Raw genomic sequence first — 23,515 nt, forward strand, 5'->3', positions numbered from 1 at the left:
TGCACCAAGGTGACAGTTTAAAAAGCAATATTAAGCATACAGAGGGCACTCTTGGGAATATGGTGAATAGTACTCTACGCCATGAAAAAGCCTGTTTTAACAAAGATTTAAGTTGTAATGTTTTATACTACTTTTGAGAATCAGTGTTAATTAATAAATGTTTCCTTCAAAATATTTTGACTTAAAAAGGATATAAATAAATAAGAATAATGGTTTTCGCTAGTTGAAAATTTTTAGTTAAGTATTTAACTATTGTGGCATCCTATATTCGGGTTCAGTTAACCAGATCTAGTATGGGCGTTACAGAAATTAACTTTGAAATTTGACTAAAATATGTTATGTGATAAATTAATGAATTGAATTGATGAAATATGGATAGAACAAAATGATGAATTGGATAAACTGTTACCCTATTAACTGTTCGGGTAGAGTCAAATATAGTTGGCATGCCATAGAATAGATTGAGTACAGGTTACTTCGGTTATACCAATAAGCGTTGGGCGCAAACTATTTACTTCAGACTTTCCAATGAGGCACTGGGTGCCAAATTTGGTGTGTTGGTTGGATAATGATATATCAATATCGATAGCATGTGAAAGATCATGCAAATCAAATTTACAAGTCTAGAGGACTGAACTAAAAATATAAATAATTAATTGATTTGATTTGGGATATGGTATGTTAATGTGATGTATTCATATACTAGTTAGTTGAACATGTATAGAATGAATCATATGGTATGATGGTACATTATAGCTACTTGTTTTGAATGTTATATTGATTAAGTGTTTTTAATTTACTTAACTTGTATTTTATTGCTTGAATTATAGAAATACCACTAAGCTTTATCATTAAACGTACAACTTTCTTTTTTGTGCGCAAGTTAGGTATAAAGCGAGATCTCGAGAATTAACTTCAACATCCAGTCAAGATACCAGATTGAACAGTGTTTGAATAAATCTCTTTTGTCGGTTATAAGGAATGTACCTAAGTTGGGTCAAATTGGTATGAAAACCTATGTATAAATGCACTTGAAATCTAATCGTTAATGTATCAATTTTGGTTAGATGTATATAACTTGAAATGGAGTCAAATTAGTTGGAAATGGTAAGGAAGTTGCAATTATATAAGTACTTGATGGAATAGGTAATAGTGTGAATGAGTTAAATGAAATGCATTAGGTAAAGTTTAATGATCTTAGTTTATTATAGATATGGATGTGTAAGTTTTTGAATAAATTGCTTTGGTTATTGATTTATGAATGATAAGGCATTAGCCTAATATGTTTTAATTTTTGGATGTGGTTAAATTGGTATTGGTTTGTTGTTTATAATAGTTGACCTTAAGGTATGGGAGTATATTGTGGTAATAGTTGGACAATTGCAAGTTGACAACCAAGTGAAATTGTGCAGAACCAGTATGTGACGTTGTGATGCCAAATGTATGTCATCACGATGAGAAATGACCTATAGTTTCACTGCAAGACAAGAAACCCCATTGTCTCGATGAGGCCAAAATAATAAGTGATGTCGCAATGTCAAGTAGCCTGACATCGTGACGTGACAAACTGTTTGGCGATGTCACGACATGAAAGGGATAACGTCATGATGCCAACCTTGTATTTGGAGTTCTTTACAAATAGGTTCTGGTTCTATCTCGGGTTAGGTTTGAGGCTTTCGTAAGCTTGTGTAAGACTCGAAAATGATTGTATATCTTATCAAATGCATGTTTTGGTTGAATTTAATCATCTAATAGTATAATTTAATTTTAAATTATTGTAGTTGCTCTAAAAATGAATGTGTCGTCCTGTAGTTTAGACCCGACGATTGGGTCGGGTATGGGGTGTTACACTCTATATCTTGGGAGTCATCCGCTTCGATGCCCAAGACAAAACATCTCCCCAATTAGACTTGATAGATGACATGTTAGTCTTTAAACGGCTTCCTTATTTCCAGTTAGACTAAGGACATGTTTAGGTTCATCTACTAATATAAGTTTTCTTTTCGTATAACGATCCAACCACGTAATACCATTTAGTATTAGTTAAACATTAGCCAACTAGTAAGCTAATATTTTCTTCCATTTTACTTTGCATGCAAAAACCATTGAGGAAAATATATAAAAGATATTAATGTAATTCATGAATAATTTTATTAATCAATCTGTAAAAAGAATTACAATTTTACCAACGAATATACTGCATTTAGGGCACTAGATCCAACAAGAATGAGATTTGCCTGATATTGACTTACCAACCCTATTGCATAATAGATATTTGGGCATGTGCATATCATAGCATACATGATACTTCCTACAAACGAAGCGTAATGAACCTTTCTCATGTATTCTTTTTCTTCCAATGTCTTAGGATAGTCCTCATGAGCTTCGAGAACGAAAAAAGCTAATATGTGATTGGCTAGCACTTCAAGAGCGAGGTGTTCATTGGAGTAACTCCAAATGAATTCATCTTATTTTCCTTCCTTCATTTTTTACAACATTTCTATCCTAGAGGTCGTGAGCTCCTCCTCCAAGGAAGCATTATTGTTACATTGAGTATTTTGGGACAAAACTAATTGGTTGTTATTTTCAGGTGGGTCATTCAGATTGTGACATTTGTGGTCCCTACAAATCGTGGATTGAGCTTCATCGTTTGGGAGGATGGGATTATCCCACCTAAGAACCTTTTAAGTTGTCCGGAACTCAACGATTAGTTGTTCATTTTGAGCATTTCGTTGGGCGATGAGGCACTTTTGTTCCTACGGCTCCTTGAAACGATATCCTTACTGGGAAAACTGCTTTTCCAGGTGCCACAACTTTTCTTTTGTTTCAGCATCGTGGGGTTGGGACCTAAAGGTTGTTGATAACCTTAGTGCAATACGACAATGGTAACAGTTGGTGAAGGTGGGTTGTAATAAGGCAAGCCACAACCTACTACAGGTAAAAAGATACATTCTCCGTAGGATCTTGAGAGGATGTACTAGAGGATGGTTGAGTCTCTATACCAACTAATGGAATTGAAGCTACAAGAGGAAAAGACACTGCAGGTGAGGATGGAGTAGTTGGGTTATAGTTTAATGGGAAGTTGAATGCTTTCATAAGCTGCGACAGGGGTCGCAAAAGAATGGATGCATATTGTAGGGGTTGTTTCAATGGATGAGAAGAAGCAGAGTTCTGCGTGATGTTCAAGCCAGAGGATGACCCAAGGTTGGCTAGAATGGTAACGCTAACTAGAGTAGAAGAACTTATTGGATTGGTGGAGTTGATTGAGTTGATGGGGAAATTTGTTTGAGATTGAGAAGTCATGTTGTTCACACTCATTGCACCAATTATTAATGTGTGAGATCAACAAGGAAGATGTCCAATGAGGTAGTGGTAGAGCTAATGGAGGCTAGTTCACCCTTATTTGGGAGGAGAGCCAAAAAATGTAGAGAGTATAGGCAATAGTGGTGGAGATAGTATGAAAGCAAGGTGACAGAATACTGGCTAGTATGTTAGAGATTCGATCCCCTCTTCATCATCTTGGGAGTTATTTATAGGTGAGGTCTCGTGTTAGGTAGCTAATGTGGTGGGTCTGCTATCAGGCAATCATTATAGGGTTTGTGGGGAAGATGTCTGTTATGGGACATTTTTGGTCATTCCTTCTGAATCATGGTGCGGAGTGGTTCAACCCACGTAGGGTTTGGTGGCCACAAGAATCATGTTCTTAATAGGAGATCGTGTGTTTGGAGGGGCGAGTGGTGGCATCCCCTCTAGGGAATTAGTGGCTAACCTCTTTGAATAACTACTCCCTATCTGGTTGAATAATGAAATCGGGAGGTTGAGCTTCTGATGATCACTTAGCTTGTATTGGGTGAAAGTCGTTTCTCTAGCAGCTTGTCATTCTGCCACATCTCAAGATAGTAGAGGTATAACAAGTAGTTTCAATGATTGAAATTTCTTGTGTTTGCTACCTTCCTAATGTATCAAATTACAATGTAAATCGTTAGTTCCTTGATCTCATGTCATCTATCTTCTTTAATGATTTCCTCCGTATGACATACACATCATAAATTAATATGAATAATCCATATAATTTTTGGCTTTTAACGTGTAACATTTGTTTTATACATTAGCTTAAATACCCTTAGAGATTTTACTCTAGTTTACACACTCGTTAAGATTTTTACTCTGTTTTGCTTTTTACTATTAGGCTCACATTAGGCTCATATGTCAGTTTTATCTAATATCATTTTGCCACTGTTTTGTGAAGATAAAAATGGTGAAATTTTGTGAAGCATTTGGCAGCAGCTTTCAAGGCATTTTGCAACTGTTTCTAGTATGATAATTGTAGGTTCCTTGAAGATCAACAACGGCTCAACTTGATAGATTGGCAGCTAGGGAAGAGCATAAACGGAAGCAACATGGATTTTTTGAAGGATTGAAGATGGAGGGAAATCTTATTTTTATTAAGAATTTGGTGATGTATAAAGGAGTCGATATGATGTTGCTTGTAGGAATCAAAATTTCGAGACTATTGTTAGTCATATGATCAGAATTTTATGGGTTAATGTTGATTTTTACTCTATTTTGCTTAATTGGAAGACTGTTGGAGTGATTTTTGTGCGTTTGAAATTGAAGTAGTTTTGTTATGGATGGTCATAACATCGATCAAAGGGTGGTGATGATTTGGGTGTTTTATGTCAAGTTATTGGTATGGAATCGGGAAGTTTGTTGCGTTTGAGAAGCTGATAGAGGATCGTCAATAATTTAATGAGCTTGGGGATCTAAACTCGAAGGAATTGGAGTTGAAAGAAATGTCAAACTAATCACAGGCAACGGGAATCTATATGGTGGCATTCTTATGGTTGTGTCATAGAGTTTTCGGGAGACCAGAGTGTTCCGTGACGCCAACAATAAGGCTAATGCCAAGGCGAATGCTAAGATTTAATTAAAGTTGTTTTATGTTTCTTGTTTTATATAGTTTACTAGTGTTTTCTTGGTTCTTTTTTAGTGTCGTGATTTTTTTATTGGTGTTTTATGTTGTTGTTTTTATTGAAGTTGACCTGCATGCAGCCAAGAAGCAGAGGAGCTACTTGAGCCATGCATGTTGTAGCTGAAGATGGTACTGGTTTTTTGTTTAGTTTTGTTACTTTAATTAGCATTTTGTAACTTAGTTAGATTCAAACCAAGTTGTTAATGTACTTTTTGTAGTTTGTCAATGTTTGAGCTGATAAATCAGCTTTACAAAGTGTGCAAGTCATGTTTTATAAGTTTCAAGGTTACTTAGTGGTAGTAAGTAATGTTTAGGTGACAATTTGTTTATTTTTTACCAGTTTATGTCTGGTGTATGTATTGGCATTATGTCATCTTTCAAAGTTAATGAAAAACATAAGAATTCTTCATCAAATTCTCTCTTTTCTTGCTTTCTTTTGTCTTTAAAGCCCGATTCTGTTTTGTTTTCCCAGCAAGTATCAAACCTTCTAACTCAAGAAACTGTTAACTTTATTCATCTCACATTCTTAGTTCCAAAAATTGGTATCTAGAGCTCATTTTCTTAGTGGACCTGTCATTTTTTCATTCCTTAAAACCATGTCTCCATCAAGTTTCTCTCCAGCTGCACCACCAGTCTTCAATGGTGAAGGCTACCACATTTGGGTAGTAAAAATAAAGACCTACCTGTAGACATTTGACCTATGGGAGGTTGTCAACTTGGATGTTGAACCAGCACCTCTAAGAGCAAATCCCACAGTGGCTCAGATCAGGCAGCACACAGATTAAAGAACCAAAAGACACAAGGCCATGTCAAGCATCCAAAACAGTTTGTCTGATGTGATTTTCACAAGGATCATGGCTTGTGAGTCACTAAAACAGGTATGGGATAGTCTGAAGGATGAGTTTCAAGGGATTGAAAGAATGAGATAGCAACAACTACTGAATTTGATAAGGGACTTTGAAAATTTGAAGATGGAGGAAGAAGAAACAGTGAAGCAATATTTAGACAAAATCATGGTAGTTATGAACAGCATTAGATTGCTTAGGGACCAGTTTAGTGAAGCAAGAATTGTAGAGAAGGTTATCTCAACCTTACCTGAAAGATATGAAGCCAAGATCTCATCCCTTGAAGACTCGAGAGATCTGACTAGCATCTCTTTGACTGAGCTGATTAATGCTCTTTATGCTCAAGAGCAAAGAAGAGCCAGCAAACAGGAGGTGCATAAAGAAGGTGCCTTCCAAGCAAATAGCAGACCTGCCTCAAGCTCTTCTGGCTACAAAGGGAAGAAGACCTAGTCAGACAAGCAAGAAGATATTCACCTTGCCCACATTGCAAAAGGCTCAGTCATTAGGGAGAAAATTGTTGGTTCAGGCCTAATATACAGTGCAAAGTCTGCAAAAAGATGGGCCATGTTGAGAAGGTTTGCAGAAACAAAGGCAAGCTAAAACAAAACCAGCCTCAGTAGCCTAGAGCTGAAGCTCGAGTGGAAAAAGAAGGTAGTGACCAAGAAGAGCAAGTCTTTGCAGTTTCTTACTCAGCTGCCAAAAGGAAAGCCACAAAAGGATGGCTGATTAATAGTGGTTGCACACACCACATGACCCCTAATGCTTCTATCTTCAAGAACATTGATAGGAGCTTTAAAACTAGGGTGAAAGTTGGAAATGGAAACTTCATCAACACAGAAGGAAAAGGAGATGTGCTAATTGACACTCCTACAGGTACCAAACTTGTGTCAGATGTCTTGTTTGTGCCTGAAATTGATAGAAATCTACTAAGTATAGCTCAGTTGCTAGAAAAAGTTTATTCAGCAATGTTCAAAGGCAAAGAATGCCTGATCAGTGATCCAAGTGGATCCAAGCTTATGTCAATGACCATGGCTGACAGAAGCTTTGTAGTGGACTGGAACAAGAGCTCAGACAGTGCCTACACAACTGTTTTAGATGAATCCAAACTATGGCACAAAAAGCTAGGCCATGTAAACTATAAGTCACTAACTCAGCTGACCAAATAGGATCTGGTTGAAAAATTCTCCAAATCAGTTGAGAAAGAAGATGGTTGTGAGATGTATCAGCTAGGAAAGCAAGCTAGATTGCCATTCCCTTAAAACAAGGCTTGGGGAGCTGCTGAAAGATTTCAGCTAGTTCACATTGATATGTGTGGCCCTATGAAGACACAGTCCTTGAATGGCAGCAGGTATTTCATCCTTTTCATTGATGATTACTTGAGGTATTGCTGGATTTACTTCCTAAAGCACAAGTCAGAAGTGGCCTCAGTATTTTGGAAGTTCAAGGCTGCAGTTGAGACTGAATCATGATGCAAGCTCAAGACACTAAGGTCTGATATTGGCTCAGAGTATACCTCAGCTATGTTTGAGAGTTTCTGTGATGAAGAAGGCATCAAGCACCAGCTCACCAACACCTACACACCTCAGCAAAATGGTGTTAGTGAGAGAAAGAATAGAAGCTTTATGGATATGGCAAGATGTTTGTTGTTTGAGAGAAATTTGCCTAAAACCTTGTGAGCTAAAGCAGTTAACACTACTGTATATCTTCAAAACAGGTTACCAACCAAGGCATTGATTCATAAAACTCCATTAAAGGACTAGTTTGGGTTCAAACCATCACTGGCTCACCTGAGGGTCTTTGGATGCATATGTTATGCACATGTTCCAGCGTAAAAATAGACAAGTTGGCCAAGAAGGCTCAACCTGGCATCTTGATGGGCTACAGTAGTGTCAAGAAAGGGTATAGGGTCTTGGATCCTTCATCCAATAAAGTCTTTGTGAGCAAGGATATTGTATTCAATGAGAAGTCAGGCTAGAACTGTGATAAAAATGAACCAGAGACTGCTACTGAAGACCTAGTGTCAGATCAAACTGAAGTTGATCAAAATGATCCTGAAATGGACATTGATGGTATTCTAATAAGGGGAACCTGACCATTGACTGAAATTTATGAAAGAGCAGTTGTTGCTACTGTTGAACCAAGTTATTTTGAAGAGGCTAAAGCTCAAAAAGGATGGAAACAAGTTATGCTCAATGAAATGAGCATGATTGAAAAGAACCAGACCTGAGAGCTAGTTACAAGACTAGCCAATAGGAAGGTCATTGGAGCCAAGCATAATGCTGATAGAACTATGAACAAGCTAAAGGCAAGGCTGGTAGTGAAGGGATTCAATCAGAGGTATGGCATTGAATACCTTGAAACATTTGCACCAATGGTCAGGCTTGACATAATTAGGCTGCTGGTTGCCTTGGCTACAAAAAATCAATGGAAGATACATCAACTCGATGTAAAATCTACCTTCCTCAATGGTTTTCTTGATGAGGAGATATATGTTGAACAGCCTAAAGGTTTCAAAGTAGCTGGCAAGTAAGATAGTGGCCACAACTTGAAGAAAGCCTTGTATGGCTTAAAACATGCATCAAGAGCCTAGTATGACAGAATCGACAGCTGCATAGCTAGCTTAGGGTTTGAGAGAAGCATCAGTGAGCCAACCTTGTATGTGAAGAAGGAAGGTACTGAAACACAACTCATAGTCTCATTGTATGTGGATGATCTGCTTGTAACTAGAGGAAACAAGATCATATTGGTTGATTTTAAAGACAAGATGGAGAGGATGTTCGAGATGTTAGATTTGGGACAAATGTCCTATTGGAAAGCCGGAACCCCTACGGCGCAGCAGAAAAATATAACACCAGGCGATCCTAACCATGGATCCATGTGTGAGGAACAAATCGGGGTGAAAAAGGGTTTCAAAATTACCGAATGGTGATTCTGAGTAGACAGCGACGCCTCGGCAATGAGTAATCTGATCTGCTATTGAACCAAGCCACAATCTTTGATGACTCCAACCTCTTTCGCAATCCACCCAGTTGACTATGAACGGAAGGAATCCCCAAACAGTTTTGGAGAAGACTTTACTTTGACGGCTGCTAGACTCACCAAGCAAAGAAAAACGGGATTTTATATCTTATTATTTTTTTAGGGTTTCTCAAAATTAAATAAATATAATAATGTTTAAAAAAATCAAAAATCATAATTACATTAATTATAATAAAGATTTTGGTAAACTATATTTATTTATATACGAACCAAAATCATATTCTCATTATGTGTACAACAACCTTATACATATAATGTGTTTGATATTTGATTACCCAATTAAATTAATTCTATAATTAATTTAATTCATGCAACAACCAAACACAATACCAATTATGTTTTATTCCGTTCATTTCAACTATAGGGTGTGACCCTGTAGGTTCTTGTAACGTTAGCAGTAATGTTAGAATGATTCCAATGTTATAAACAATGAGTGGCACCTAGCAATGCATCATTGCTACCTAAGTCACAAGAAATCATGATTCCACATAACCTTTTTATGATTAATCTTTTCATGCACTAATCCTTAAGTCCTTTATCTCTGGATTGAACACAAGTCATGGAATAGTCACACTTGTATAGTCCATTCCATGTTCCTTGATATCTTAAGTAGACTATGATATAGAAATAAGTGTGACATCTCATATCAGATTATTTGAGCATGGCCATGCATTTCTAGTCTCACTCAATCAAGTGACCTAAGATATTACTCCCATTATATAGGAGGGACTTATACTGTATCGATCAACCATATCCCTCTACATAGATTGTGGTTTATCCAACATCAGCATTTATAGAACAACTAGTTACGGTGTACATTTGACTATATCAAAATATACAACTCACGATGTTGGGATTATGATGATCTCAAGTCTGAGGATCATATACATATTAATCACTATGAGTAATGTCGTGACAATTACATAATAATCCAAGAAACATACTCATATCGGGTCAGTCCAATATGTTGTTCTCTAAAACACATATTCATGCATCGATTCTGACACTCCATATCAATGACAACTCTTTATCATCAATCAACTACATGTTAGTCTTAATGCGTTATCGTTGTCCTATCCAACAATAATACTTGACTAAGGACCTTTTAAGAATAATCATATTATTCTCAGGACATTATTATAAAACAGTTTATTTATACACACAGAAAAGAAACTGAAATAATAATGGTAACGCCTTATATTAATAAACATGATAAATCAAGTATGTTATTACAACCATATCATGATTGATCTTTGGGCATACTCTAACATGTCCTACTTCCTTAGCATGAAAGTGTCTCAAACTCATAAAAAGATTTTCCTAAGCAAGAAGGCATTTACCTTGAAGATTCTAAACAAGTTCTCCATGCTGAATTGTAAAGCAACAAACACACCAATTGCTGTTGGAGAAAAACTGACAAACCAAGGTGATCTCGAGAAGGTAGATGACACAACCTACAGAAGTTTGGTTGGACGTTTGCTCTATTTGACAACTACTAGACCAGACATTATGTTTGTTGTAAGTCTACTATCTAGATTCATGCATTGCTGCATTGTGAAGCATTTACAAGCTGCCAAAAGAGTTCTCAGGTACATCAAAGGTACACTGAGCTTTAGAATGATGTTCACCAAAGTTGATAGCATGAAGCTACTTGGTTATGCTGATAGTGATTGGGCTAGATTGATAGATGACATGAAGAGTACCTCAGGGTATCTGTTTACCCTTGGTTCAACCATTTTTTGTTGGATTTCGAAGAAGCAAAATGTTGTTGCTCAATCAACTACTGAAGCTAAGTATGTAGAATGCTGTTAACCAAGCCATTTGGCTAAGAATGATCATGACAAACTTGAATCTTCACCAAAGGGAAGCAATAGAGATTAAATGTGACAACCAATCTACTATTGCAATTGCAAATAATCTAGTGTTCCATAGGAAAACAAAGCACTTCAAGATTAAGTTTCATTTTGTTAGGGAAATGGAACAAGCTCAAGAGGTGAAACTGATTCATTGCAGTTCTGAGGATCAGCATGCTAATATTTTGAAAAATCCCCTTAGTGTGTCAAGGTTCGTGCATTTGAGAGTCAAAATGGGAGTATAAAGCATGCAAGCCACGGAGGAGTGTTGAAGTTGACTTGCATACATCTAAGAAGCAAAGCAGCTACCCGAGCCATGCATGTTGTAGTTGAAGATGGTACTGCTATTTTTTTTAGTTTTGTTACTTCAATTAACATTTTGTAACTTAGTTAGATTCAAACCAATTTGTTAATGTACTTGATGTAGTTTGTCAATGTTTGAGCTGATAAATTAGCTTTACAAAGTGTGCAAGTCATGTTTTATAAGTTTCAAGGTTACTTAGTGGTAGTAGGTAATATTTACGTGACAATTGGCTTATTTTTTACCAGCTTATGTCTGGTATATGTATTAGCATTATGCCATCTTTCAAATTTAATGAAAAACATCAGAGTTCTTCATCAAATTCTCTCTTTTCTTACTTTCTTATGTCTTTAAAGCCCAATTCTGTTTTGTTTGCTCAGCAAGTATCGAGCCTTCTAGCTCAAGAAACTACTAACTTTATTCATCAAACATTCTTAGTTCCAACAGTTTTACCAATGTAGTCCCACTATTCAAGTGGTTGTTTTAATTTTTTAAGAAAATAATTTTGATGGCCTAGAAAAATAGCAGCAATTTGAATCACCAAAAGCTGCAATTTAAAGCAGCAAAAATAGCGCCAAACAGAGCAACAAACAATTCACTTTCTTAACAATTTTCTCCTTTTCATGAGTAAATATTGCTAGATGAGCTTGGATTAAAATCCCTTCAAGGTGTTAGGCAAAAACTGTAAAAGTGATGGTTGAATCTCTCGGCTTCAAGCCTTACTCTATACTATTTTTACCGATTACATTCTTTTATTTTCTCTGGTCAAAATCTTCTCTCCTTATCTTTTTTTTATTCTCCGTGGGAATTCATGGGAATCAAATTTCAATCTTTTTCCCTCCACCACCGTATATTCCATGCAATGCAGCCAAACAATCACTTGCCACCATTTTTATGTTTTGACAACTTTGATAAACATGTCTAATATCTTTTATTATAAAGGAAAAATTGTCATATAATTACATCTCCTATCCATTGATTATCTGATTAATTGTAAGTAGGTTATGCATCATTACATAGTTTTCCTTTAATCATAAAATTGCCACCTTTCATCCATTTGAATTTTTCTCTCTTTGTTACTAACAATTATTTATGCCAAGCGTCCATTCCCATGGAAAGTGTAACACCCCCTACCCGAGACCATTGCCGGAGTCGAGCACAAGGCGTTACCTGACTTAACTTACTAGTTCGAAGCATAAAAAAGTTACTTTTAAAATTAATTCACTCACATTCAATCAATATGTCCCTAAAAGAACTCTCGAGACCCTAAAACATGCAACAGAAATGGTTCGGGTCCCAACCGGGAACATTAAAAATTTTCCTATTACATAAACAAATAAAAATATTGATTTCACTATTCACAATAAAACTATCCACCTGCGTAGCAATCACTAAATTAATTATAAATCGAGCTAAAAAAATCAAAATTTAGATCCATAAATTTTTCCTGAAACTAGACTCATATATATTTTTATTATAAATTTTTCAGAATTTTTGGTTTAGCCAATTAGTACAGTTTATTAGTTAAATTCTCCCCTGTTTCATTGATCGACTGTCCTAACCTCTCGTCACTAAAATTTAATTATCTCATTGTACAGACTTCATATGGTGTTCTCACTTTTTCTACAGAAAATAGACTCAATAGGGAATCTAGAAATATAAATTACAACTCATAAATATTTTTGTAAAATTTTTAATGATTTTCCAAAGTCAGAACAGGGGATTCTGAAAACCACTTTGACCTTGTGTAACAAAAATGCAAATATCTCAGAATACATAATTCCTTTTCTACACTGTTATTTTTCTATAAATATAGACTCAATAAGATTTAATTATATATCTCATCCACCCTCTAATTCATTTTCTATTATCCTTGATGATTTTTCAAAGTCACGTCACTACTGCTGTCTCAAAACTGATTCACTGCCAATTTTTACTTTTTCATGATTTCTATGCATAATTTATCACCTAGACTTTTATAACAACAAGCACCTTCATACTTAGCCATTTTAATAACTATTCATCATCAAATATTTACATATCATCTTTTGGTCATAATTTAATAATATACAATTGAAATGACAAAGTCCCTATACATGCCATAGCTCAAAACATTTATCGTCTTAAAATACTGAGTTGTGGTGGTTGATAGTGTGAACGCTCTCCGACGTCTTCAAGATCCCGACTATGCTTGATAATACTATATGAAAGAAACAGAAATAAAAGAAGTAAGCATAAAGCTTAGTAAGTTTACAAGTAAATAAATAACAACATTTAACACAAATAATGATATGCAAGTATCATGTTCTGAAGTTTCCTCTTTACTTACTCTCATTTACTTGTTTATTTACTTACCTATTTAGATAGCTTAAGATTACAACTTACTCTTATCTTGCTGAAATATTGGTTCTCATTGATATCATAACATATTCTTAACTCTTATAACTCACCTAAAGTTGCTAATTATACTTTTACTTGAACTTCCATAGAACATAATCTGTTTTCTAGCCCGTTGAGCCACACTGGAATAATAAGGATACTTGGGTCTCATATCTGATAATAACATACCAAAGACATGTCCCAGACATGGTCTTACATGGGAGTTCTCATATCGATGTCCATGTCATGTCCCAGACATGGTCTTACGGGGGACCTCTCATCTCGGTGCCAACGCAATGTCCCAGACATGGTCTTACATGGGACCTCTTATCTTGGTGCCAACGCCATGTCCCAGACATGGTCTTACATGGGACCTCTTTACCCAAATGTCATGACATTTGTATCCGATACATTCCTTATGTTTCAACGGGACTTTTTAACACTAATTCTCTGTCATCTCATACTTGAGTCAACATTAAATAAATTCATGAAATAAACATATAATTTCTGGAAAATAAAAAATTAATAATAATTATTAAAATATTGTATTTATTTACCGTAAGCTTACATCGGTACAAAATTTGACCAAATCTAGCAACTTAGTCCTCTATCTTTTTCTTTCCCCGGTCTAACTCTGAATTTTGTTCTTCTTGATCTATAATATCAAATTTAGCTTATTTAATACTACATTCATCAAAACAATCCTTGACTTGAACTTTTGAAAAATTACAATTTTGCCCCTAAACTTTTACATAATTACAGTTTTTCCCCAAAGTTCGGAAATTAAACATCATCTCTTATTCTGATTTTTATGACATGCTCAACATTTTTCCCTTCTATGACAACATCAAATTCCCACTCTAGCATGTACTTGTGAACATTAGGTATTTTTACCGATTATGTCAATATACTCGTTTTCACTTAAAATCGACTAGCAAAAGTTGTTTAACATAATTTCAAGCTACATATTCTACCATAAAACATCAAAGTAAACACATTTCACCTACGGGTATTTTTCCAAATATAAACCTTAGGTTAAATTATTGCTAGAATAAGCTAAATCAAGTTATCGGGACTCTAAAAACGTAAATAACATTAAAAAAGGGGCTTGGAATCACTTATTATGGAGCTTGGACGCTTGAAAACCCTAACTATGGCTTCCCCCTTGCTATTTTTGTTCACCATGGAGAAGATGAGCACATTTTGCCATCTTTTTCCCTTTTTAATTCTTTTTATTACTAAATTATCAAATTGTCCCTAACTTAAAAATTTTCTATTTCACTTATCTCATGTCCATTTTTGTCTACCAGCTTAATCAATGGTCTAATTACCATATAAGGACCTCCAATTTAAATTTTCATAGCAATTGGACACCTCTAACATGTAGAACTCAACTTTTGCACTTTTTACAATTTAGTCCTTTTGACTAAATTTAGTGCCAAAACGTCGAAATTTTTGAACGAAATTTTCAAAAAATCATTCTTTGAAATCATAGACATAAAAATATAAGAAAAATAAATTTTTCCTCATCAGGGTTGTGGTCCCGAAACTACTGTTCTGACTAGGCCCAAAATCAAGATGTTACACAAAGTAATGCAAAGTTTAATTGATTTTTATTAGTTAATTTAGTCCGCTCACTTTATGGTAGAATTGCAACCTAAGTCCTTCATACTTCTTTTCCATATCAATTTAATCTTTGCACTTAAAAGCTATTTGAGCTTAACCATTTATAATGACCTTAGCATAATGACATTTAAGTTCTAAATTATTGCTAATTAAGTCCTTTCGCTTTATGTAATTATTTGCTAAATATTCATTATGTTAGTCCTTGTGTTATTTTTATCTTAAATTTCATTATTACATACAACTTTATTTAGGAAAAATTATGCCAAAGCTTACTATTATCTCAAAATGTGACATTATTGTCTCTATTATTGCCTCTAGATGGTACCATTACTGATACCGAAATTTTGAGGTGTTACATACTAAGTTGTAACCTCACCCCTATACATCAATCTAGATCACTCTCCTCTGCGGCCCAAATAACATAAGCTCTAGCAGGTGCATGAGCCTCGAATCTCACTGATTTATCTTCGGTTCTGCCTCGATTAACATCAGCAGTACCACCAGTTCTAGATCTTCTACCTCTTTGTACGGCTAACACTAGTTTTATCGCTTGATTAGTACTAACCTCAACTTTATCCAGACAGTCTTTCAGGAAATGATTAGTGGAACCACATCTGAAGCAGGCTCTTTTTTTTATTCTACATTCACCGAAGTGATTTTTATCACAATGCTCAGAAATTGGTTTATTAGAGTTCTGAACACTGCCAGTACTAGCCACTAACGTAGCTTGAGGCCTCAAATAGCTCTATTTAGACATGTCTCTTCTTGCGTTTCATGTAGGGGTGGAAGAAAATTTTTGAAAATCTTTTGTCTTTTTAGAAAGAGGTTTCAAAAAAGATCTGGTCATACTGCGCTTTCTAGTACCTCAACTTTTAGACTTTGCTTGCTTCTTTTGATATCAGATTTCTTCCATTTTTTGGGCTCACTCGGACAACACAACAATTTCTTTCAGCTCTAATGCCTCCACAAGCATACGGATGTCTTCATTCAAACCCCACTCAAATAAGAGACACATTTTAGCTTCGGTAGATACAAGATATCTGGCATATTTGCTAAGGCGAACAAATTCACATTTATAGTCGGCCATTGCCATATCTCCTTGTTTTAATTTCATAAACTCTCATTTCTTCTTTTCCAAGTATAATCAGCTAGAAGACTTCCCAATTCACTCTGTCTCTTAGAGTCACAAATGTCAGAGTTACCCAGTACTAATAGGATTCCTCTTTTAGCAGTTTAACCGCACATCTCAAGCAATCTTTTAGAGTACACATTAATTCAACAAGGACTTGTAGGGTATTTTCCAGCCAATACTCGACTCTCGCGGGATCATCATCCTTTTTACCTCTAAATTCTTCTGCTCTGTATTTACTGAGATTATCAATCGGTGGATGATTCACAAATACAGGGTTGGGACCTTGAGGACAATGGGGTGCCACAATAGGCACAATCGGGGGAGGAAGGTGCATTTGAGGTTGTGGAGCTAAAGGGGTAGCTCTCATGTATTGGGTGAACCACCGATTCATCATTTGGAACAAGGCATCTCTTACCTCATTCCGTAACCCTTGCAGAACGGGAAAACTTCATCTGATACGGCTCGATTGGATTTGGCTGACATGATTTATTTATATAAGAAAATAGAGTCAATCCAAATCAGAAGGCATCACACTATCACAAGTTATTTTGGCATCTATTTCTAAACTCAATATATGTTATGCTTTAATCTTAGAATTGACTAAACCGTATCTCTGATACAACTAAATGTAACACCTCTCGCCTGACCTGATCATCGGGTCTGAGCTATAGGATGCTACAATCATTATCGAAGCAACTACAGTCAATTAGTCAACATACAAGCATTTATACATGTAATCAAGTGTTAACCAAACTCAAAATATGATAAACAATCATTTTCGAGTCTTAACTGAATTTAAGAAAGCTCTTTTGACAACTTGAGCACAAAATAAATCCAAATTAAAAAGTTTTGAAAGTTTAGGGTCGACGTCGTGATGTCACTTCATTCACGCTGTGATGTCGCCAAACAATTTTTGACATCGTGACCTCAGGCCACTCGACATCGCGACATGACTCACTGTTAGTCGATATTGCGACAAGAAAGATTTTTCGTCGAGACATGGACTTTGCTTTTTATATAAATGAACCATTTTGTCCCTATTTAAAGCTTTCCAACCAAACTTATCACATACTCATTCAAGTATCAATTTCAAATAGCTCAACATATACCTAAAACATACAATTCAAGTTCTAACAGTTAGTTCAATCTTTATAGAAGCACTCAATACATAATTACCAACTAAACTTAACAATTCAAATGACATTTCATATCAACAATCAACCATTTTAGTATTATCCCCTACTTATGACATAACATCTTGAAACATGTCATTCCCTCTCTAGTTCATGAATTTATACACCTTTCACATATCAATGGCTATTAACCATTAAGTGATTAAAGTTAAATCATGCCAAAACACAAGGTCATACAATATATCTACATGTGTCATTCCAATAAGCTTCAACTTTTGCAAACTACCATTTTTAACTTATTCATTGTCATTCCATATAACATATCTATAATTATAAGTCATCACACTTATTACTCAACAACATGTATGATTTATATCACCAATTCAACTTGATAAGTAAAGGTTAAAGCAAACTTCTCATAATGAAGCATATTTACATGCTAAGTTATACCATAGGACACCTTATATACATGCCACAATCTTTGACTCAAAATGATCAAAAGCTACCAATTCAGTGATGGGATAGTGTAAACTTTGAATCCGTCCAACTTGACGCGTTCTGCAAAGTGACGATCTACAAGGAAAAAGGAAAGCAAACAAGTCAAGCATAAAAAATGCTTAGTAAGTTCATATGCATTAAGTAAAACTTACCTTAAATTTCAAATAAACACTACACCAAAATAGGCTTTTAGTGGCGCTTTTTAGCGCTGCTAAAAGTATTTGCAGCGCTTTAACAAGCGCCGTAAAAAACGCCGCTATTGAATGCGTCGCTAATTTTTGTGGCATTTTTAAAAATAAACGCCGCTAAAGACCATGACCTTTAGCGGCGCTTTTTCGCACAAACGCCGCTAAAGACCATGACCTTTAGAGACGCTTTTCGCGAAAACGCCGCTAAAAACATATCATACAAAAAATTTATTTTAATCAAATAATATTTATTTTTATGATAAATATTATATTATGTTTTATTTTTTAAATATACTTTTAAGGATAAATAAAAAATATTATTTAAATTAAATTTTCTATGAAAATGATAAAAGAAGGCAAATAAAGGAAGCTTAAATAATAATAAAAATTAATAAAAGTGAGAAAACGTAAATAATTAATAAAAATTAAAAATTGTAAACCTCGAGATTTTGGTAAAATCAACACCAATGCAATGCAAGCCATTGTTGAGTCTAATATAAGTAAAGAAACTAAGATCCTAAGAAGAGAATCCAATTTTACTAACAGCAGTAAAATATTCATACTTTGTCCAGTATTTATATCGAAAAATCAGATCAGAAGAAGCAATCTCTTTGAACACCATTTGAATTCCTAGTAAGGCCTCGAAAGTAGTCGATGAAAGCCGGCATACACATCCGATCAATCAGCTTTCAGTTTCAGAATTTCCTTGGCGGTCCTCAAACGAAAATAGGGCATACGGCATGTGTTCCTACATAAGCATGGAAAAATCCAACTCAGTTCAAAGACAAATAACTAGATATCGTGTTTCAAACGAATGAATGTGCATCTGAGAGAATCTCCAATATGTACTTCTGCCTTTTGTCATATATTTAGGCAGATAGACAACAGATTTTACATCCCAACAACTACTGCCCTGAGTACTAGAGTTTAATCACAGAAAAATCAAAATAAAACATGAACTACAAGGATAAAAAATTGTTCCATGGACTTACCTGCTCAAAACAAAGATTTAGTTCATGGCACATACTTGTTTTAATTTATTTTTAATTTTTTTTAGGACACATGATAGCATTTCAACGCTGTAAAAACTCCACCAGCAATTGACTAAATAATTTCTCAAAATATATTTATAGGACTCGAACTCAAAATATTATAGTTTTTAATAACTCAAGTATTACCATATTTAATTATTATATCAATTTCATTCATGTCGTGCATGTATATAATCTAATATATATATACACGTAGGTATGTATGAATGATAAATGGGATTATATCACGAAAGTCTTGCATAAAAAGAAGTCAAAATGATTTCATTTTAGGGAAATGATAATGAGAGGGAAACTTGTGATTTTATTCACCTTTTTCGGTGTGAGAACCTCTACTTCACTGCTACCATTATCATACCCAAGTGTGGGAAATAGAAAAAGAAAATACGGTTGTCTAAAAAATTCAAATATAAACTTATTAGATTGTCTTAAATTAATAAAATTAATTTGTGATTTTCAAGAAAAAAACATTTTTTTAGGATAAGGAAAAAAATTATAAATATAAAAATTCTAAAATAATAAAAATAAATAAATTAAGTTCCGAATCTTGAAAGGGAAGACTTTACCTTGGCCTGCGGCTTCTAAGAGAACATTCACAGATTCCTCACCAGTCCACCACCTATCGAAATCAACCACAAGTCGTGCGGTCCCTAAATTTTCTGGCAGTATGGGAAAGAAGGGAAGTTGGTTTTCTGCAATTAAAAAAATTTTCTTTGCTGCTCATAGCAATTTGGTGTGACGTTGTTTTATCCCTAAATTTGCTACTCATAGCAATTCGATTCATACTTTAAACTTTACTATGTATATTTGTAAAGTTGATAATCACGTTCATTCATACTTTGCTGCTCATAGCAAGCACCTGCAGTATATCACATCCTCTATGAGATATGAAGCAATTTTACCCAAAAATCCATTTGAATGTAAAATCAATAATTACAACTTCGACTTGTACCTGAGAATATACTTCAGGACCAAAGTCAGAAGCCCATCCATCTTCTGCTCGATCGTGGTCTATTGGTTCTGGAACATCAAAGAATTCATCAGCAGCATCATTGAGACCTACCAGACTTGAGTGCTCTGAAGATGCCCTTTCCATTGCTTCATTCATATTTCCTTAGTTTTTCCAGCCTCTATTTCCGTACACATATCAACTATGCCATCCTCTTCACTTTGATGCAACCTAACATTCCGCATCAACTCTCCAGATGAAAGATCAGCAGTAGGATAGTCTCCTTGTTTTGCTTTGAATAATTCTCTTAATGCTGCAAGTAGATGATATAGATTCCTAGAAACTTAATACCTCAATGATCATACAAATTTGTAACACAGACACATACACAAAATAAATGAATTGATAAATAAGATTATATCTGCACTTGGATTTTAGGGTAATAGATGACACAATGTCATAACAGAATATATGATTACCAGCAACTCTCTCAAGCATCCGGATGGTAATAGATCTGACTACAGATGTTCGAAGATAAGATTTCCAGAATTTCCAATCAATTGCAAGCATGTGCTTCATAACAAAGTGTTTTCCTTCAGTCACTGGAGATATGACATATCCACCACCTGCAAGAAATGCCAAACATTAACCTTGTAGATTAACTTTTTATTTATTTGTTTTTAATATCAATATCATTCCCTTTCCTTCAAAAGGATATTAAGTGTGCATCATATGCCACATCTCACAAAAGTGTTGGTGCATATATTAGGACAATGATAAAACCGATCAAATCAAAATAAAAGCAATACGATAATCAGTTATCAGCAGTGTTCAAGCTGAGAGGCCAAAGGATGCTTCCGCATTCAAACACACACACAAATACCATCTGCAAGACAATTTGCAAAGTTACACTTTGTTTTAGAAAAATGAGGAATTTCATAAAATGCAAAATACACTGCTAGTTGAACAGAATTATAATTTTGCACGACTTTACAATGCACAAGAGAACACCAAAGAAGTAATCATAATTCAAATAGATGAATCGGATTGGGCACCAAATACAGATGCCACATCTGTGCATGATATCATCTTCGGAATTTAGACTTCTGGTTTTTTGTGTACTATTAAACTTAGTATACTCAGTTTCTACATAGACTGGAAGTTCACATTAAAATGGCAAAGATTACATGGTTTCAGTTTCTATCATGCATCAAACTGAAGTTCACATTTTCACTCCGTTACAACTTCAATAAGACCAGCTTTAATGGCACATAAAAAGTTGCCAACTGAGAAAATAACAATTACAATCCAATCTATTCCATTGAATCACAATGCTAGATTTACTATGATTACAAATATGCATAGAACTGAAGTACCATTAAATCAAGCCATGGCTCTGGAAAAGGGTACAAGAGCTAACAAAAATACAAAGTACTTAGCAGCTTACTCTGATCTTGAGGGTCCAAGAGACATTAGTGTCTGGAAAATGGCTTCTGAAGTTCCATCTACAACACCCACAGCCATGATTGCAGGATGGTCGTCCCACTGCCAATTAGAGAGGCCTAAAACACAAAGCCAAATTGCTATTTCATGAAAAAATTGTCATAGAAAATGACAAGCAATATTTTGAGGAATCTTTATTTTTCATCAGTAAAATTGAACACCCAAAAAAACCAGATTTGTTAATAAACCAAACACACACAAAGAAACAGAACACAGCACAGTTCTGGAAATCTAAGAATTAAGGGAGAATCAACTTTCCTTTAAAAAGAAAACCAACCTTTCCAGCTTAAAACAATAAGTAGAAACAAAACAGAAGCAATTGAAAGGCTATCCATTTTGAATTAAGAGATCTACAAACCAGTCTATTATTTTGTTGGTTAAATTATAAAAGAGTATACAAACCAGTCTACAATCCAGTTTAAGCAAAATTTCACCTTTATTTGGAGTTGGGATCGGAACTTCAACATGCTGTAAAAAGCACAAAAATTCACAGCGTTATAAAATCAAGTCCCTGCCCATTATTTTTTCAAGTTTATGTCAAGCAGGTCCATATAAAAAATTTAAACACTTCATTGTAAAGTATCAACCTCTCCGTCTCAGCAAAACAGTACAAAATTATATGAAGAAAAATAGTACAAAAAAAAGAAAAAGAAAAGAAAAATAAATCATGCATAAGATTTTCAGCAACAGATTATGAAGATAAACAGTACAAAAAAAGAAAAAGAAAAGCAAAACAGTAGATTTTTACCTTCAAAGCAGCAGCGCCTCCGCCATAGCTGTTATATTGTAAAGCATGCATAAGATTTTCAGCCATTTGTCTCACTAAAAGAGATCAAATCGAAGCTTTATTTTGAAGGAAAAATGAAGTGCAGAGGTGGAATTTGTATTATGTAGTTGAACCCGAGGACCTGTGACGATTCACAGGATTTGCATACAGATAAGCATCCATAGTGTAGTTCAGATTCAACTAAATTGAACAAAGTTTTAAGAAATTTTAGATCCTAAAAAGCAAAATTAAGAAGGGGAAAAAAAGGATAGATGAGTACTTGAAACGATTCTTCTTTGTTTTTTTAGTCGATATCGGAGTCATCAAAATCGTCGGAAGCGACGACGACTTCGCCGAAGATCTTCGGTGTGTCAACATCGTCGACTTCTATGGCTGAACCTTGGTCGTCTGGGTCCGTCAAGAATTCCATCGGCATCGGCCTCATCATTCCCCCCTTTTCTTTAGGCTTCTAGGGATTTCTTTTGTTGGTTTAATATTAATTATTTTTGTTGAAATATCAAGCTGAGGTTATATAGGGTCAAACAAGTCGGTATAATTCATTATGGATTTTGTGGCGTTTTTAGCATAAATGTCACTAAAAATTAAATCCATGTAATAAAGCGGTAGCGTTTTGAAAATTTTTAATCCAAAACGCCGCAAAAAAATTATTTTGCTGAAATTTTTTTATTTTATTTTTTATAAATTGATTTATTTTTGCTCCTTTGCGGTGTTTTTTTAAAAAACGCCGTAAAAAAATTATTTCATAAAATGACGCCGTTTGCTATGCTAAAAATTTTTATTTTGTTTTTTATAAATTAATTTTTTATAAAAATAAAAAAACCAAGTACTCTCAAAATAAATATTGTATATTTTAATAAGAAAACAAATGATAAAATGATTGTAATTAATTATTAAGTTAGAATTATCCAAATTAAATAATTACCTATATATCCATATCATTTTTATTTCATTTTTATTTTTGTATTTTTTTCTTATAATTTGGTCCTCTCCAAAATAAATAATTATACCTAAATATCCATATCAATCTATTACTTTTTTTTAACTTATTTATTAATTCTATTTAAACTAATATTTAAATATATCAAATGGTTTAGATTAATTTTTTTAAATATAAAAGCATTAATTAATTATATAAAATTTTATTATTTAACAAATCTCAAGTAAACATTAACCTTAAACCCTAAATTAACCATTCAATACATATAAAGTCTATCTATTATATATCTCTTAAATAATTTAAACTATATCCTCATAATTTCAA

General features: G+C 34.4%; 1 protein-coding gene across 23 annotated transcripts; it reads right to left on the bottom strand.

Annotated features, from left to right (window-relative positions):
- Nucleotides 1–17,568: 17,568 nt before the first annotated feature.
- LOC121215364 (uncharacterized) lies at nt 17,569–22,742 on the bottom strand. 23 transcript variants are annotated; one of them, XR_005911192.1, is made up of 10 exons: nt 22,514–22,665; nt 22,216–22,434; nt 21,902–21,935; nt 21,412–21,526; nt 20,444–20,850; nt 19,968–20,277; nt 19,802–19,874; nt 19,582–19,674; nt 18,530–18,714; nt 17,569–17,853 (listed from the first exon to the last, which is right to left on the bottom strand). XR_005911192.1 is itself a non-coding variant. In XM_041089767.1 (6 exons), the coding sequence occupies exons 1-5, from the start codon at nt 22,609–22,611 to the stop codon at nt 18,683–18,685; spliced, it is 318 nt and encodes a 105-aa protein (XP_040945701.1). In that variant the 5' UTR covers nt 22,612–22,739; the 3' UTR covers nt 17,569–17,853; nt 18,530–18,682. The 23 variants fall into 23 exon arrangements, 3 of the variants coding, with proteins under 3 accessions (XP_040945701.1, XP_040945702.1, XP_040945700.1); XR_005911187.1 differs by having other exon boundaries at nt 19,582–19,707; XR_005911191.1 differs by having other exon boundaries at nt 19,582–19,874; nt 20,444–20,590; nt 20,774–20,850; nt 22,514–22,664.
- Nucleotides 22,743–23,515: the final 773 nt, after the last annotated feature.

The sequence above is a fragment of the Gossypium hirsutum genome, chromosome D03, assembly GCF_007990345.1.
Source record: "Gossypium hirsutum isolate 1008001.06 chromosome D03, Gossypium_hirsutum_v2.1, whole genome shotgun sequence".
Lineage (NCBI taxonomy): Eukaryota > Viridiplantae > Streptophyta > Magnoliopsida > Malvales > Malvaceae > Gossypium > Gossypium hirsutum.